Source organism: Hyposmocoma kahamanoa, unplaced genomic scaffold (assembly GCF_003589595.1).
Source record: "Hyposmocoma kahamanoa isolate Upper Pololo Valley unplaced genomic scaffold, ASM358959v1 160, whole genome shotgun sequence".
NCBI classification, from domain to species: Eukaryota; Metazoa; Arthropoda; class Insecta; order Lepidoptera; family Cosmopterigidae; genus Hyposmocoma; species Hyposmocoma kahamanoa.
The window spans coordinates 3183422-3200786 of record NW_020653575.1 but is presented as its reverse complement, the minus strand read 5'-3'; the positions used below and the strand labels follow the sequence as shown (position 1 = coordinate 3200786).

Below are 17365 nucleotides of genomic sequence, written 5' to 3'. Positions count from 1 at the left end.
TAATCGGATTTCCTGTGAGATATTTCAGTAATGACAATCTTGAAAAGATCAGGATAAAGTATTTAAATGTGTTGTGGACGTATTTAGGAAAAGTACCTACTGCATTTAAATAAATTCTGGTACACTTTCATCGATGACGGTTATTTTAAACATAGTATTACAAAATTATGCAGTAAACTTGAAAACGTTTTTAGCCGGGGCACATAGAGTAAATAAAATATGGCGTCAACTTTCTTTGCTGTCAAGCCATTATAATTACAGAATAAAAAGTTAGTTAAGTATGGAACAAAAAATTAATTAAAGCTGATAAACTGTTACAAATGAACGTAACTATTATTTGAACCGAAAAAAAAATATGCTAACGCCATTGAAAACCAGATTTTGAAACTAGCAAATGAATATCAATGTCACATACTTTCTACTAATTTGACAAACAGTTTCATATGGGATTTCATTTAGTACACATAATTAGATGTCGACTTAGATATTCTATTCATAATGAGACGACAAAACCAATAATTTTGTTGCAAGTTTATGAAAAAATTCATTCTCTAATACTCAAATGTCAAACAAAATTAAAGTGAAAACGGTACGTGTCGTCGCTGTAAAATTTATATATGGAATAGTAAGTTCGAAAGTGTATTCCAAAAACTAAACTTTGCTTCTTTTTATAGCAAATAAATTAGTATACTGTATCATCATTTCATCGGCCAAAGAGAGAGTCGTGTTTAGAGTGGCAGGATTCGAAACCGGTTTTGCAACGAGAGCCTGCATTAGAACTGGCCGCTTGTAATAAGCAACAATGCCTTGAACGCAATCACTTTGGACGAATATTAATTACTGCACAGCCATTATAAAAACAAAACTTTCCAAAGGTATTTTTTTTTAATTGCATTGCATAGGAATTGATTTAATCTGGTCAACTTAGATGCAAAGCGATTTTTGACGTCAAAGGTTTCCATATATGTAATAGTTACCTAATAAAAACGTTAACTGCGAATGATCAAGGCTAATTGAGTAATTAGCCTATGAGAAACAAAGGAGCAGCGAAATTTTCGAACACGTGCGAAGTTACAATACTTAATAAGAAGTTGGACAAGGCATGAAACATACTAATGGCTGAATTACTCTTGTATTGGCTGTAAATTGGCAAAGTTTTCCGGTGCCGCGAATTGTAAAGGTTACATTTATATGAAGAAGCCTGAAGGTATTAAGTAACGAGTGCCAAGTGGGTCAGAATACCACAATGCGTCAATAGGTGTCATTGGCTCACTACTCAGAGGTCCTAGAACTTTAATAAAGGAATCGTGTTACTGAATACGGCACTATAATTTGGTAGCATTAAATGAGTTGATATGATTACGAAAAAAAACAACAGTCTCTTTATTATTTTTAATCTGTGCGTTGGGGACAGATTAGAAATAATTCCGTTATAAAATGAGATTGTGTTCTAAAAATAAGGAGTGCCGATAAAAATGTCATTTTCTGAGTTTTAATGGTTTTGTATCGTAATGGCTTGATAAAATCCCTCGTTAGTAACAATGAATGCTTGTAATTATACTTAGTAGTATATGAATAGTGTCTTTAGTTTAGTGTACTGATTACTAAAGCATACCGTTAATGTCAATTTAAGATATAAAAATACTGTAACATATAGAGCTACTTTTTTATACTGTTCTCTTTGGTAAGAATTCGATGTATGATTTTTTTTGGGTTCCATGATTGACTATGGGTTCCATTGATAAAGCGACTGTACCTAAAATGCTCAAAAACTGTTGGTTAATTGGCTATTTACGGACACTATATAAAACACTGAGCTTGCTATGGGTTTGATTCCAAAAAGCGGATAACAAAAAATAAACAATGACGTAACCAGAAAAAGAAATACGTCCTTTGATATATCGACTATTGACTCATAAGAACCATAATATTTCGCGGAAACACCGGTGACGTCACAATCTATGTATATTCGCTTAAAACGCTATAAGTTTCAACGGTACTCGCGTACGTATAAATTTCCTAGATAAAAAAAAATGATTCTCACACTCATATATGTGATTTAGGGCCTTCTTATATGAACAAATAAGGTTCGAAATCATAGGAACGACGGAAATGCTGTTTATAACTCTGCTAAATTTAAAATCCACCAATTCAAGTTGTCGATAAATTTTATATGCTTGTTAAAAATGACAGGATTACCCTCTTCATGAATATTATACTACAAAATTTAATGATTTGGTTTTCTGTATACTGGTAAATAATCTAGGGCTGTATTCTAAACGGATTGCAGGCCTCTGTTGGAGTCGAAAGGTTATAATTAACACGTGTAACACGTTAATACATTTCAAGCATTTTAAATAGAGATTTATTTACACGAATATAATTTAAAAATACGATGTTGGACAAGTATAGACTTCTGTATATTTCACATTTGAACATGTTTAATTTATAGTATTAAACTTTCTCTTATATAGAGCAAAAAATAAAATCTATATTTCTTTGCAATCCATTTAATCTATCTCTATTCAAATTAAAGTAAAATTGTATTGCCTTTAAAAAAAATTAAAAAATTAGACTGGCGTCATGCAAATAAAATTATCTTTTAATTTAAATAATATGACGTCAATGTTCCAATTTTAAATTCAATCACTTTTTTACAACGCGGTATAAGAATCTACCTATGATTGTATGTATATTAATATGTATACGCCCGCTCAAAGAGGAAGTAACTGCACCAACAAAAATAATAACTGCATAAATTCAAAAAATAAGTGGTATAATTCGTTTTCAATATGATGTATGTATGTAAATATTATCATCCATCTTCCCGTTAAATGGAGAGTAAATATAAGTATTAATGAACTCTGTACTGATTACGGAAATTATACCGTCCCATAACAACACTTAACGGTAATTGTGCTTTCCCGCTTGTCGGTAAAAAAAAAATGAAAAATTATGGTAGCATTATACACAGTCTGAAGTTAGTTAATTGAGGAAGGAATTTAATTTATTGCATGACCTGAATACAAAGTCCTTCAGTCGAAAAAACTATAACTATTTATAAGAAAAAAAAAACAGGCAAACAAACAAATTCAAAATAAGAGGTTATTGACACCAATAAAGAACTTAAACAGTGGAATAAAAAGTTATTGGACAATTGACAAAGAATGAATAGGATGTTTTTTCGAAAACATAACACCCACATTTTACTTGCCACGATAAAGAGGCTGTATGATAGAACTTTGCCAATCCAAATAAATAAGTGTAAACTTTCAAAAAATACATTACACATTACGTGTACCATTTTTGAATTCGAATATAGAAATTTTGGCGGGAAAGAGACCTTTGTCCCGCCCTCTAGATAATTGCATTGGTCAAAATGCTTTAAATAGGCTTCAGACTCAGGTTCCTCAGAGCAAGTACAATTTGTTGAGGTCGCGATTTTCTGATCATTCTAACCTGGATTGTTATGTGGTATGATTTAGAGGATGTTCACCTTACATTAAGTCCTGCGTGCTCTAACAGCGGATTTAATGGCGGCTATCAGTGATACGGTCAGCGTACCTAAGTTCTGGGCCACAATAATATAAGTATACGCTATCGATGCAATATGGATGAGCAGTATAATATAGTACATCTAGTTATATCGCCGTATTTTCGTTTATCTAGTCTATGACTATGACCTCCCGTTCCTACGATCTTGGTATCTGTAATATATCATAACAAATAGATCACGGAAGCATAAGGGTCTTCCCTTTATCCACCTACAAAATCATAAATTCCCACTAACTGATATATAATTGCTGCGGCGGCACATATGCTATTGTTTCTTAATTGAATCATTATACTTAGTCGTATATGGATAGCTGCAGCTTCCTACTCAGCGTCAATTCCAAGGTTCGACTCCTGTGTTATAGTTATTTTTTAACTGTCAGGAATTTTATAACTAATTTCATGCAAGTATAAAGAAGATAAAAACTAAGGATACGACGAAAGGGAATGTTATTAGTGTATTTATGAAATAAAAGCAAAATATTAGAATAGACTGTTGCGGATTGCAAGAATGTGGACCGGATGTTCATGTTGAGAGAGCAAAACCACACTTACAGAGTTTGCTACTAATTACGCTTACAATGTTAGTTAGTTACAAAGAGAGAACCTGTGCCACCTTCAGTCACATCGTGCGTCTGTATTATATGTTATTTATATTTAAAAAAGCGGGTATTATGTCTTATGACGTTTCTCTATTATCACAAAAGTCTATAGACTGGGTCTATACAATGTCTACAACTTACAAAAGTAGGAATGCAATGAGAGAGTAAAAAAAAAACCGCCAAAAACAAATACACACAAATTTGGAATTTGCATTTAAAGATTTAAAAAGATTTGGAATATAAATAAATCAAAAGCATTTGTAGAGACTGTTATTCGTAACTGTATATATTTAAGTCCAGGGATGCAAGTTCAGCAAATCTTTTAATTTATGCCTTATATATTGTATTATATTTTAGATTTTTCGTTGTTAGTTGTATTATGAACTTGCATTTTATGAATGTTATTTAGTTAATAATAAAAATAATTACTTAACCATCATCAATACTCGATAACAATTAGCACCAACGAACTATTGAACTGTAATGGGATTTCTATACATGTGCGAGTCGTTAAGTGTTACAGGAAAAAAATACTATGATTCCACTTAACTTTATTACCCATAAGAGAGCAATAAAAACTAAGGTTCAATGTACAGTCAACAACACATTACGTTATACACTTTTGCTCGAAAAGCTGTGTGTTCGAAAAGTGGAGCTTGATGTGCTGCCTGTATATTACTGCGGAACGGAAAGGAAGTCAAAAAACAGGTCACGCGTCTTCTCGTACAGTCTCGGGAATATCTATATTTTTTTATTAGAGTATCTGTTTTTTTTATTATACCAAGTGACGGGACGAATAAGTCGTGCTCTCAGTAGTGTGTGACACGCTTGTCCATAGCGGGTGCAGTGCTTGTAATTTTACCAGCAGCCTTACTCTTCAAAAGCGGAAAGCTGACACACATATCTGCTTGGCGGCAGAAATAGTTAAAGTGGTAGTATTTCCCTGGACAAATTCTTTCACAAGGAGCTCTACTGCTACTTACTATGTATAATTTTGTTACAAAAATTGTGCTAGCTTGATTAAATTCCATTTTTTCCAGCATTCATAGCCGTAAGCAATATGAATGTAGAAGTGTATCCTTGAAAGTGTCTCTGTCATTGAAACACGGCAGTGCAGAGGAAATAGATACGGTGGTGTATCTATAAATTTGATCTATACACGTCTTCAATCTTAAGTGTAGATGTTTGAAGTGGTTGTTTGGCATCACAATAAATAAAAATTCATAATAAAAACATCAAGTCCAAGACGTTTGAAAATTTTATTAAAAATGTTAAACAGCTATGTATAAAATGGGCTTTCCCGACCTTGTTTTAAATTTAAAAAACATTTGTACACAAACATTGGGCTGTTTATAAGTTTCGTTATCTTTATAGTCTACTACTGTTGCGCGAGTGAGGATTTTACGTAAACGTAGTTTCATTCAAGCCGAATACTTATCTTTATGGGTTTGTTCTTGCGTACAATATTAAGAAAATCGTTTATATTCGTAGCCAATACACGTATATTGTTTACTGTAATATTTTTATCTCGTATTTCTTTTACAAGGCGAGGGTATAATAAAGTCTAAGTATGATCATTTGTAAAAAGTGCTCTATTATTCTCACGAAAATTATTATAACTAGGAGCAGTAGGGCTCGTTGTGGAAGAGTTCGTCCAGGGAAGTATCTGCCACCTTACCTATTTCTGCCGCCAAGAGGTATGTGAGCATTATTGTGTTCCGGTTTTGAAGGTTAAGGGTACTAGTGAAATTGCAGGCATATTTCTTTACTAATATTAAGCTCCCAAAAAAAATAAAAATGAAAAAAAAACTTAAAATCTAGTTTTAGATTTCGTCTCTCCCATGGCCTAAAAGTAGCTTTATATTTTATTTGTAACACACTGTCACACTTTCGTGGAGTTTTCCACGGCTTTCGATTTCTCGACACCTTACGTTTTTTTCCAAGTAGTTTTATAGCTTGGCAAAGCTTTTCGTTGTGAGACGATAGGTTGCTATTTGCAACGTGCTAATTGAGAGAGTTTGTCCGAGTGCGAATTTTCGATAAGTATTCCGAATAAAGTGTCTTCGTAAACGCATCGCTAACGGTACTTTTTAAATTTTCATGAAGTTGCTATTTTCGCTCTGGACCTTTTGGAGGGAAAAGTGTCGTTTTTATTTTGACTTTTCATTATTTTGTGAAATCTAGTTTAAACTGGAATAGGATAGTGCTATTGTGCCTTAATCGAAGATTAAAACGCGAAATTATACGATCCTCGAACTATAATACCCTTATCGGCCCGTTTTAAGGAATCACGAGGCAATCCAAACACGCCGCTTCAAATTGCCTATCCTCTTTGTGGCGGCCATATTTACAGAAACATAATTAAACTTCATGTTTAGGTTGATGGCTTTGCCAAAGCCTTAATAAATTAAAAAAAAAATGAAGTGTGCTATCTAACGCGTTATAGCGTAGTACTACTTTATATTCAATGGTAGAATAGTCGAGCTTACTTATTTCAGCGGCCAAGCAATTATGTGAGTATTACTGGGTCCCGTTTTCTAGGGGTAAGGGTCAGCACCCTTAGAGTGGTGGGGTGAAATTACAGGCACATGGAACTTGTCAACTTATGACTAATTGCAATTGTTTTTGCTAGGCGTGTCGCATATTACCAGCCTCACCACTTGTCCGTCCCGACCATTGACTTACAAATAAATGGACGACGGGTCTAATACAAACACCACGAAAAAAATGTCCCAAGTCAACCTATTCGAAATTTAAATTGTAATGTCATCGCAGTATCGCGCTGTCAGTCGAACAAATGAAGACTAAAGCGGAGTTTGGCGCTCTGTATACGATTTTAGCGCCTTACAAGTGCGGACACTTTTTAGCGCGGACCCGACGTCCATATAATTGTAAGTCAATGGTCCCGACGCTTAGTATTATAAAAAAAATCCGGATTCGTAACTAACTAGTTTCTGTGTTACATTTAATAATAATCTCTGCACATATATCTCTGCTTATTGAATTCCACCATAGAAAGTAGGTAGCATGAACAGTGCATTATAATGAATTAGATAACTAATTTTTCACCGACTTCAAAATCTTTTCAATTACTTCGCCATTTGTGAACCGATTTTGAAGATTCTGTTTTTGTTGGAATGGAGAGAAAATATTCTACCTCAAATGGTGAGAAATTGGGAGATTCACCTATTTTCAGATAAACGATTTCTTGTAGCTAGCTACTTTGTGTATGAGTTCATTTTGAAGAGTACACGCATGTTACAGTTACTTCTCAAAAAATTCCTCGATATGTAAATAAATTGCAAAATAAGTATACACAATGTCATCCACCTACAATTTTGTCATTTGGGGCCAAAAGTTCTAAGTAAAGGTTGAACGTTAATGGCGGTTATGTTCTTATAAGTAAGTTGAACCGTAGGCTCGTGTCATGGCCGAAATTGGCCATGACACAGTTACTTTATTGCTCTCTTATTGTTTGCCATTTCGCATATACGTAGCTGTTACTTACAGTTCTCTATTGTTACAACTAAAAATGCGCGCTCTTGCACACAATAAAGTACAGATAAACAAACGATAGGGTACAACAGGCGGCTTTATTGTTGCGTAGTAAACCTCCTCCAGACAATCTTGGGATGAAATCAATCATCACCATCATCAACCCATTTATACGTCTCACTACTAGGCACGGGTCTCCTCACAGGCGAAAGCTTAGGCCATTGTCCGCCAATCTAGCCAGATGCGGGTTCGGAACTTCACACTTTTTTTTATAACATCAGATGACGGGACTCAGAGCTTTAAATTGCAAAGATCTCAGGGGCACTACCATTGCGCTCGTCACCCTAAGGCATAAGTTGACAAGTCCCATGTGCCTGTAATTTCACCAGCGCCCTTACCCTTCAAAACCGGAACACAGTAATGCTGACATTATTGCTTGGTGGCAGAAATGGGTAAGGTGGCAGTTCTACCCTGGACGAGCTCTTTCACAAGAAGCTCTACTGCTACTTAACACGTTTTCTGAGGGTCGTGAACCTTCTTTGACGTGCAGGTCTCATCCAGATGTTTTCCTTCGCCGAAAAGCTCATGGTAAATTTCAAATAAAATTTCTCATGTAAATTCGGAGAAACTCATAGGTGCTACCCCCGGAATGTGGTGCTTGAGAGGTGATAGGTCGAATCATTAGGCCACCACGGCTTTTTTTAGATGAAAACATAAATTTCGAGGTTCGAATCCGACAGGATCGAAGGAATTTTTTTGAGTGTTTTTTCTGACTGTTCGATCTTTGTATTAATAATTATGAAAACATAAAGTTACTCAAACTTAGTTGGTATAGCGTCTGGCACGGTTTGCTAGAAGATGTCGGTTCGAATCCGGCCGGATAGAAGGAATTTTTTTCCTAAAGAGTTCAATCTTTGTATTAGTAATTATGAAAACATAAAGTTAAATATGCTATTCAATCGGTTTGAAATCGATTTACTTCTTAATTTTTGTTAGTTAAGTTAAAACTTTTCACCAGTTTCTAAAAATCAATCAGTGCGATCTGTGTCATGCACTGGCATTACATATAAAAAAGAGAGGTAAAGAAACATCAACTTATATCGTATCAAAAAAAAACTAAATCTCCATACAATATCATATTACAATAAGATCGATGAATGGCCATAATACTACATAAACACAAACAATAACATTGTAAATAAACACGGTTTAAATGTTTTTCTTTTGTTCTGTAATGCTTTTGTGTAATAGAAATGTGGAAATTAGTTAAAATTTAACAATGGTAATGAATGTCCTTCAGCATTGCAGAACGAGCACGAGAATGTAGTAACTTATTTTAATAAAGAATTAAACTTCGTACTTTTAAAGATCACGTTTGTGAGTTGGAGGATGCTTCCAAAGAACTATTTTCAATTGACCTTGGAAATGTTATTACAAATAAAAAGATCAAACTAACTTAAAGAAATATTCCTGAGATCCAGGATCCATAGGCTTCTCGCTACGGACTCATCAGATCTTACGAATTTCCTTATACGCTTGTTGCAGATCTTTGTTTTTTGGTTTTAACGGCTTTTTATGACGTAGCGCTACCAATCAGTCTCCTCTATAGCTACCAACCGCTGACAAGAGATGGCGCTTTATTAATGGCATTGTTTTCAATTGAACAACATGATGTTTTAACTACCATGATTTTCATATTTTGTGAAAATACTCCACTAACCAACACAGAGAAAAATTTTGATCTTGAAATTGTTCAGATAACTAAGAATCGTTATGCTCTGAATATAATCATGCCACTACTTATGTAGTATCATTATATACGCAAAATTATCGGCAAGAGTTATTGCATCCTGTTGCATACGCGGCAAAAGTGTATAATACACACGTTTTATTTATAACAATAAAACGTGATGTGATAGGACGAACATCTCGAGCGCCTGGTGGTACAACACTCATCTCTCAGAGCCGTAAGTTCCCAAATCCCATGTGCAATTTCACCAGCAACTTACCCTTTAAAACTGGAACGCAGTAATGGTCACATTATTGCTTGGTGGCAGAAATAAGATGGTAGTACTGCCTTAGACGCACTGTTTCACAAAAAGATTTAATCTACTGTTACTGTTGTTTCCCAACTTTTACAATATCGGCCTATTGATCGAATATGAGCGAATAGGCATTTTTATACAAATGTGCACTTTCGTCGATCATAGCCGAGATTGATCGGACTAGGATATGAGATATTGTTGTACATTTGTTTGTTTTTTAATTCTTCTCTATACATATGTATATATATCAATAAAGTAAAATATTGATACCACATCAAAATTAACTTGAAAAACAAGTTATATATTCGTTTTTACAACTATTTAAAATCAAAACAAATTCCACTGATAAAACTGTGTTTATAAACAACTCATTGACCTCAGCGGACAAACGGTTAGCACTGTGGGCGTTAGATTATGCGGTCCCAGATTCAATTTCGGGTACAAACAAATGCGGACACTTTACTTAGTCTATGTGTACTGGGTAGTGCCCCGGATTGATTCTTTGCTCTGGTAATCAAATCACAGGGAATTTCATTGAAATCAGGTAACTAGTGTTAGTATTCTATTTCAGACGTTCGCCTCTAAGGCATGGCCTAAAGGATTAATTTTGGAGAGGGGTAGTATTCTCTGGTGAGGGCCCAGTCGACTGGGATTAGGGACTCAGGCTCCAGAACCGGAGAACGATACGTGCCGTATCGATTAAGACCGCTTTCTGCATTTGTGCTGGTGGTGGCTCCTTTCTCTGCCGCACGGTTGACAAATGGAACTCCCTTCCGGCACATGTCTTCCCTCTCTCTTATGATATGGGGTCCTTCAAACGAGGCGTGAAGAGGCATATTGTAGGCAGGCAGGGTGGAGGTGGCTAGTGCAGTGAGGGTTTCATCGCTGCACTAGGTTCCTTCGCGTTTGGATACCACTTTCCACTTAACATCAGGTGGAGTGGAGTCATTTGCCTGTCATGTATAAAAAAAAAAAAGCGATACGCCACAGAAGTAGAAGATGTAGAAGTCGAAGAGAAGAAGTTGTTAACGAGTAATTAGGGTTATTTCAGTGGTGGCCACATCCAACAAGTCGGTGATCTCTTAAGCCATATCGAGATATTTCGACGTTTCGTCTTTCATGAAACTCTCGTCATGCGAGATGGTAACGTCCCCAAGAAATACCCTCGACTGAGATCGATCCTACATCACAAACGGCTAATTGATCTCAAGCGCCAAGTCGGTTTTTTTTGACGTTTCATCTATTACGAAGCTCTCGTCTTGCGAGATAATAATGTCCACAAGAAATACCTTCAACAAAAAAGAAATATTTTCGAGCATTGCTCTGGTGAATATTTGTAATAAGGCATCCTCTGTTGTGCAAGTCCGTACTTCAAAGTGAGCTCTTGATGTTTATTATTATTATTATTAACCCGTTATGTTTATGAAGTCATTTAGATGTCAGTTGACAATATCAAAGGCCAACTGAATTCCATCGCTTTAACTTTAACCAACCTTCGACTTTTCCTTGACCGGATGAACCATAAAAAAGACGATGTCGTCTTCCGGAAAAGAACATTTTTTTTATTTCCCGATAATTCGTTCCTTTACGAATTGATCTTGCTCGATAACCTTCGGATTAAAAATAGTACTAAACTCACTGTGTTAACTCGAGACCTCATTTCAAGGATAGTTATTTTCGTTGATGTCAATTACATCATTAACTGCAACCAATATTTAATGACTCGTCAAGGCAAAGATTTTGTGTGTCCGAAAAGTTCTGACCGAGTTGGCTATATTTGCATTGTTTACCAGATCACATAAAATCTTGAATCAAAGTTGATTACATATCAAATTATGTCTTTTTTAATTGGTTTTTTTTTACATTTGAAACTAAAACTTGTTGAACTTTGATATCTTTCAGCTGCTTCATGATAGGAGACCTACAAAAATGGTTTCGAAAGGATTGTCTAATCGGACTTTGGTTTTCCCCAGTCTTTTCCTCGTTGATTGCATCATTTTTACATAGTTTTGAACCGATTTGAAAAAAGGAGGATGTTTAGGAAATGAAAACTATTTTTCCGGATTTAAATCGCGTATATTTGTTTTTTCAAACAAACCGACGTTTCGGGCCCTTTACAGGTCCCATGGTCACGGTTGACTAGAGGATGGAGGAAGGAGGATGTTCTCAATTCTACTGTATTTTTTTGTGTGTACTCGATTACTCCAACATCTGTGAACTGATTTTGAGGTTTCTTTTCTGTTCAAAAGGTGGTACTTCAGTAGTTGTCTGATACAAATTTGAAGAAGATATTCTACCTCCAAGGGTGGTAAATTAGGTGACCAATCTAGTTTATTGGATTTCAACCACTTTCTGTTAATCGATTTCAGTAAAGCTTGGGAAATAGATGTAATTCTAATGAAAGCAAAATGTTATGGTGACCTAAGTCTGATCAGATGATGGGAATGGCAGACAGATGAGAGGAACCCCTCAACAGTGTGCAACAGCTTCGTTGTGTTTGGGTTCATATTCATTATTTTGCCGAGGACTTCCATATTATGCGTTTTATTTATCGTTAAGGAGATCACGGTAAAGAAACACAGCGAAATCGGAAATAATCTTTCAGGTCGGTTTATTTTCTAAAAATGACTCCTGTAAGATTGCTATTCTTAATCGACTTCAGATAAAAAGAAATTTTTAATGTTTGTTACGCGTTAACTCTGTGAAATTTGTGAACCGATTTTAATGATTCTTTTTTGTTACAAAGAGGGTCACCTCAGTAGGGGTCTCGTTTAAATTTGAAAACAATACTCCAACGCTAAGGGTGACGAATTAGGGGATAAATGACTTCTGAAGTCGGTTTGTTTAGTACTCTGTACTGATTGCTTGTATTAATTACAGTAAGCTTATTTTCAAAATATTTCTTCAGAAATCTCTTTAAAACGCTAGTTTTATCAAAACGTGCAAAAAAAAATTCCTTGTCTATTTCTTTACTACGACGATCAAAGATGAAAACTCTGTATGCATTGGAATGTGAAAGTGCAAAGATGTGCTCCAATAGTCAGTTCCGAAACTATCATTTACCTCGACCCCTAAAAGCAACGGACTTACCTCAATGTGCACATTGAAACAGTAATTGAAATAAATGGTACGTGAAAACTCGACGCATATTGCGTTCCATACTTCGCATTTGTGAAATAACGCATGTGATGTTCAACTTAATATAACCTTAAGGCTGCCCTACTGTAAGCGTTACGTTAATTACATATTTTCCTTATATTATATCTTTCTAATTATAGAGTCCAATTAGAATTTATGTTATAGGGTATTTGACCATGAGTGCTTTGTTTCTAATGTTATGTTGTGTGAGATTGGTGGTGCTAAATATATAGCTAGCAGAAAAGTTGCCTGTTTGTCGTTTTTCTATCGGAGACATTTCGAGGAGTGTGCGCAGAAAGTTTTCAATTGAGTTCCATCTTCACCGTTCCTTCTTCGGTCGACTAGAAGGCCGGAACACTCCGTCCTTATGTAGTTGATATACCACCCATTCGCACTAAGCGCTGTGCTTCCTCCTTTCTGATGCATACGGCAAAGGTATGAAATACTCTAGTCTGTGTTTCCTGAAAAGTACAATTTGGGGCTATTCAAGGCTAGAGTGAAGGCATTTTTTTGTCAAACGCGTACCATCATCGGTCACATCGTCGCTGAACATCAGGTGAGATTGCAGCTAAGCGTGTGTCTATTATTTATTAAAAAAAGCTATACCAAACCCTGGCTACAAAGCTAAAGCAGAGGTCTCGGCTTCTGGTGTAGATATTCTGGCAAGTGCCACAGAATTCAGTTGCTTTGGTACTTATAGTACAATGAATTCTCTAGTTTGAGACCAGGCATTATCATTATTATTATGAAATATTCGGTAATATGCGTATTATTCTTTAATTTGCACCAGCTTATAAAGTAAACAATTAACAAGGAGTTGTTGTTTGTTTCTGAAACTCTTTAGTACTACGTAGCAGACTTACATTTGCGTCAATACGTTTCTGAAAAGTACACATGGTCCACCAAGTTAATACGTATTTGCACTAGCTACGCCTTCGCAAACAGAAAATTGTACGCTAACCCCGCTTACTATTGATATTTCTCTTAGGGTTATATGAAGTTCCAAAACACCAACTTCAAAACATGGATCGTAAACAATCTATATTTTCTACGCACGCCTGATTGATTGTAACTCGTTTTAGTCCAAACCAATAGCCGTCAAATTAATCGTGGTAATCGAATCAAAACTATGAAGGCAAACATGAAACTTCTAGCCCTAACTATAAGCGCCTTGTGACAACACATGTTATCCATCAACCTGTGTTGTATACACCGCAACCTCGAATATATGTGTTGATTGTATGCATATGTATGACTGTATGCGGACACGCCTCTATCGGCGAGTCAACATCGCCTTCCATTGCAAATATGAACTACGTGAACTTATGTTCTCATTTCTCTTGTTTCAGATTCGTCATCAACTTGCTAGCGACGAATCTACTGACGACCTCCCCGCTCGCAATTGCCCTGTTTTGCGAGCAATCGGAAGGCGAAGATGCTGTGTGGAAGGCGACCAGCGATGCCGTGGCCGTGGCGTGCAGCCTGGCGGCTTTGCTGGCCGTGATGCTGATCGCGTTGGATCAACATCATGCAGTGACAGACCCACTGCGCTGCCATGCGCGCTTACTGCAACGTCGCCCCGCCTCGCTTTGTGCCGCCACCTGGCTTGCCGCATTCATCGTTGCCATGATCCGAGCTACTTTCTCAGCAGTCGAGAGCAAATTTTCCAAAGAAACGTTCCCGCAAGAAAACCAAATTATAACATTGATCCAGTTCGGCTTTTACACTATTTATCTATTGCTCGGCATTGTCGTGCCGGCTAGTATTGTCTGCATAATGTACTGGAGAATCTACCGGGCTGCGCGTTCTTCAGGTCTCCGCGCTAGAGCCCACGGTGCTAGCGCCCTGCAGTTGCACGAGCCCCCGGCAAACTTGCCCGACCTCGTAGAGGAAGGTGAAGGATTAACGCTAAGAATCGACGTACCAGATAGTACTGGAGCCACGGAAAATACTAAGTTTGGACCTTTTTTGCTTCCGCCGGAGAGACCGATTCGTTGCCCATCAATTGCAAGTTTGCGCAATGCGCGTAAAGAGGACAAATCCAGTGAGAATCTAAGGAAGGGGCTGCCCTCTGTGAGCTCCGCTCCGTCTTTAGCAGCGCCGCTGCTAGCCGTGCACCAGCGTACGCCTCAGCCATCGCACAACGGCTCACGGATCACGTCAATCCGTTGCCGCATTTCCAATGCTTCATTGTTTAGATATAGAGAAGAATCTCGAGCGGCTCGAGTGGGTCTATTTACGGGTGCGCTAGTAATGCTGCATATACCGCATGCCGTGGTAATGATGCTGTCACCACTGGAGGACTATCAGTTCCTGTCGACTGAGGGCGCACGCATGCCGTCTCTGGCACTGCTGTTGCTGGCGTCAGCGGTATCGCCGTTTCTTTTCGCGCTGCGGTCGCGGCGTGTGCAGCGTGAGGCGCGTCGGCTTTTGCTGCCGGAGAAGAGCGCGTGGGAGCGTGCGGCGTCAGCGGCCGCGGCCGACGGACAGCGTGCGCGGGCGGCACTTGAACTGCTGCGCACGCTGTCACCAGGCGGCGGAGGGCAAGCGCCACCCGCGTCGGGAAACGGATCGGAAGGGGGCGCGTGCCGCGGCTCGTTCAGCTCTGGCGGCAGCACGCAGCTGTCGTCGGCGTCGGACGAGTGACCGCAGCCGACGCCGGCGCCGCGCGCGCCGCCCCCGCGGGTGCACTTTGCCCCGCGTCCCACCGCTCTACTCATCTGTGATACTAGGCTAAGCCGCTCCGCGCTCGGCGCGACCGTTAGACTGATTTAGTATTAAGTTAATTTATTGTGTCCACATGTACCTTTCCGCTGAGCGGACAAATTTTTATTACCTGCTGTGTAAATGTATCGAAGTATTAAACATTCGTATCGAAGTGAAAACTACAGGGACGTTTCATTTGCCTGCGACCCAGTGACCTGAATGTGAGGCTATTCGGCGACGGTGCAGACCACAGTCGCTGACTCGCGTATAAATAAACCAAAATAGTGAAGGTTGACATAAAATGGAGTAATCACTCATTAATATTGCAACAGATATATTTGTAACGCGTGCTTACTATTCTTGATAGTGAAAAAATGTTACAATATTTACAGTCTATTTTAAGTAACTATCGTTTACATTACGGAGAATCACAGTTTATGTTCATGGTCATCATGTGAACAATACTTCATTATCATTCAATAGCAAGGGAAAAAAAAGAACAAAATAATCATAATAATTGATTCTGATTCTAGACTTAACATTCATTAAATAGTAGATAGATTCAGACTAATTAATGACAGACTAGAAATAAACTAAGTATATAATACTTGAAGGGTAAGCATTAGCAACGTTTCAAACTGCCTCCGTGGCCGAACGGTTACCATGCCGGACTGCCACGCAGAGGTCCCAGGTTCGATTCCCGGGCCGGGAGAAATATTTGTATGGCCTACATTTATTTCTCTCGTGAGTTTGGGTGTAATTTGTGGTTGTCTAATTGTGTGTCCATGGCACCCGCGACACAGGGTTTCCCTAGTGCGGGGCTATGTTGATTGTGAGCGTTATTATTATTATACAAACAATGAAATACGGAAAATTTATCTTGATACCGTTAAGTTGCAATGACATGAAAAAACTTAAAAAAATGGATTTTAGGGTCTATCAAATCAAGAAAAATCAATTCAAGAAATTCAAGAGCTGATGATGTACCGGAAAATAAAGGCCCAGTTCATAAAGTAAGTATGTATTAAATAGGACAATGACGGAGTAAGTATTAAATAAAATGAATACGAGCAATAGACGCAGAAAGTGGAATATTAGGAAATTAGTATCAAGCAAAGAAATGGAATGATTATAAGATTTGAAACATAATTTCGCTCATTGGGTGCTACATTGATGCAATTGTACTTCTTGTAATGTTCCAGGAAACTAATGATGTCAATAAAACTGTGAATTTTTGCAATATATATAAATTTAAAATTACTGGCGATTTTTCTTCAAACGTAAACATTTTTTATATTACAGATGTGATAACAAACTTAATTCAATTTTGTCAAAATTACAATTACTTTAATGTAGCACCAAATAAGCGATCTAAGCTTCGGTATAAAAATACTGTACCTATAAGCTTAAAAACTGGTAGCAAGTTAAGTGAATAAAATTGGGTCCTGCCCATGATGCTAACAAATTGGGCAAAACAGATGCCAGCTCTCGGGTTTCTAAGATGATCTGTTAATTCTCTGGACATGATTTTGTTAAAAGATAGGGCACTGAAACACCACGGGTTTCGAATCCGAAGGGTGCGAATATATATAATCGGATCCTAGGTCCGGGTATTTACGCCTCTATATTCTTTCTACCAGCTCAGATAAATAAATAAATAAATAACCAGAAATTGAGACGAAGTAAGGGCCACCCATCCCTAGCAAATCATCAGGTAAATGGGCCTTAGATCACTTTTAAATGTCAACTCCCGTTTGCGCTGAAATCATAAATTACGAAACGGAAACAGTACACGCCAACAACTGACCCGTGTGTACGTCTCTGTAT

The 17365-nt window shown here is 37.5% G+C and overlaps 1 protein-coding gene across 1 annotated transcript in view; it reads left to right on the top strand.

Annotated features, from left to right (window-relative positions):
- LOC113225387 (muscarinic acetylcholine receptor M1) overlaps positions 1-15709 on the top strand; it is a 60116-nt gene extending 44407 nt beyond the window's left edge. The window contains exon 2 of the mRNA XM_026457685.1: positions 14182-15709. Coding sequence (XP_026313470.1) covers positions 14182-15478 — 1297 coding nt within the window. The 3' untranslated portion in view covers positions 15479-15709. The remainder of the gene's footprint in view (positions 1-14181) is intronic.
- The last annotated feature ends 1656 nt before the right edge of the window (positions 15710-17365 follow it).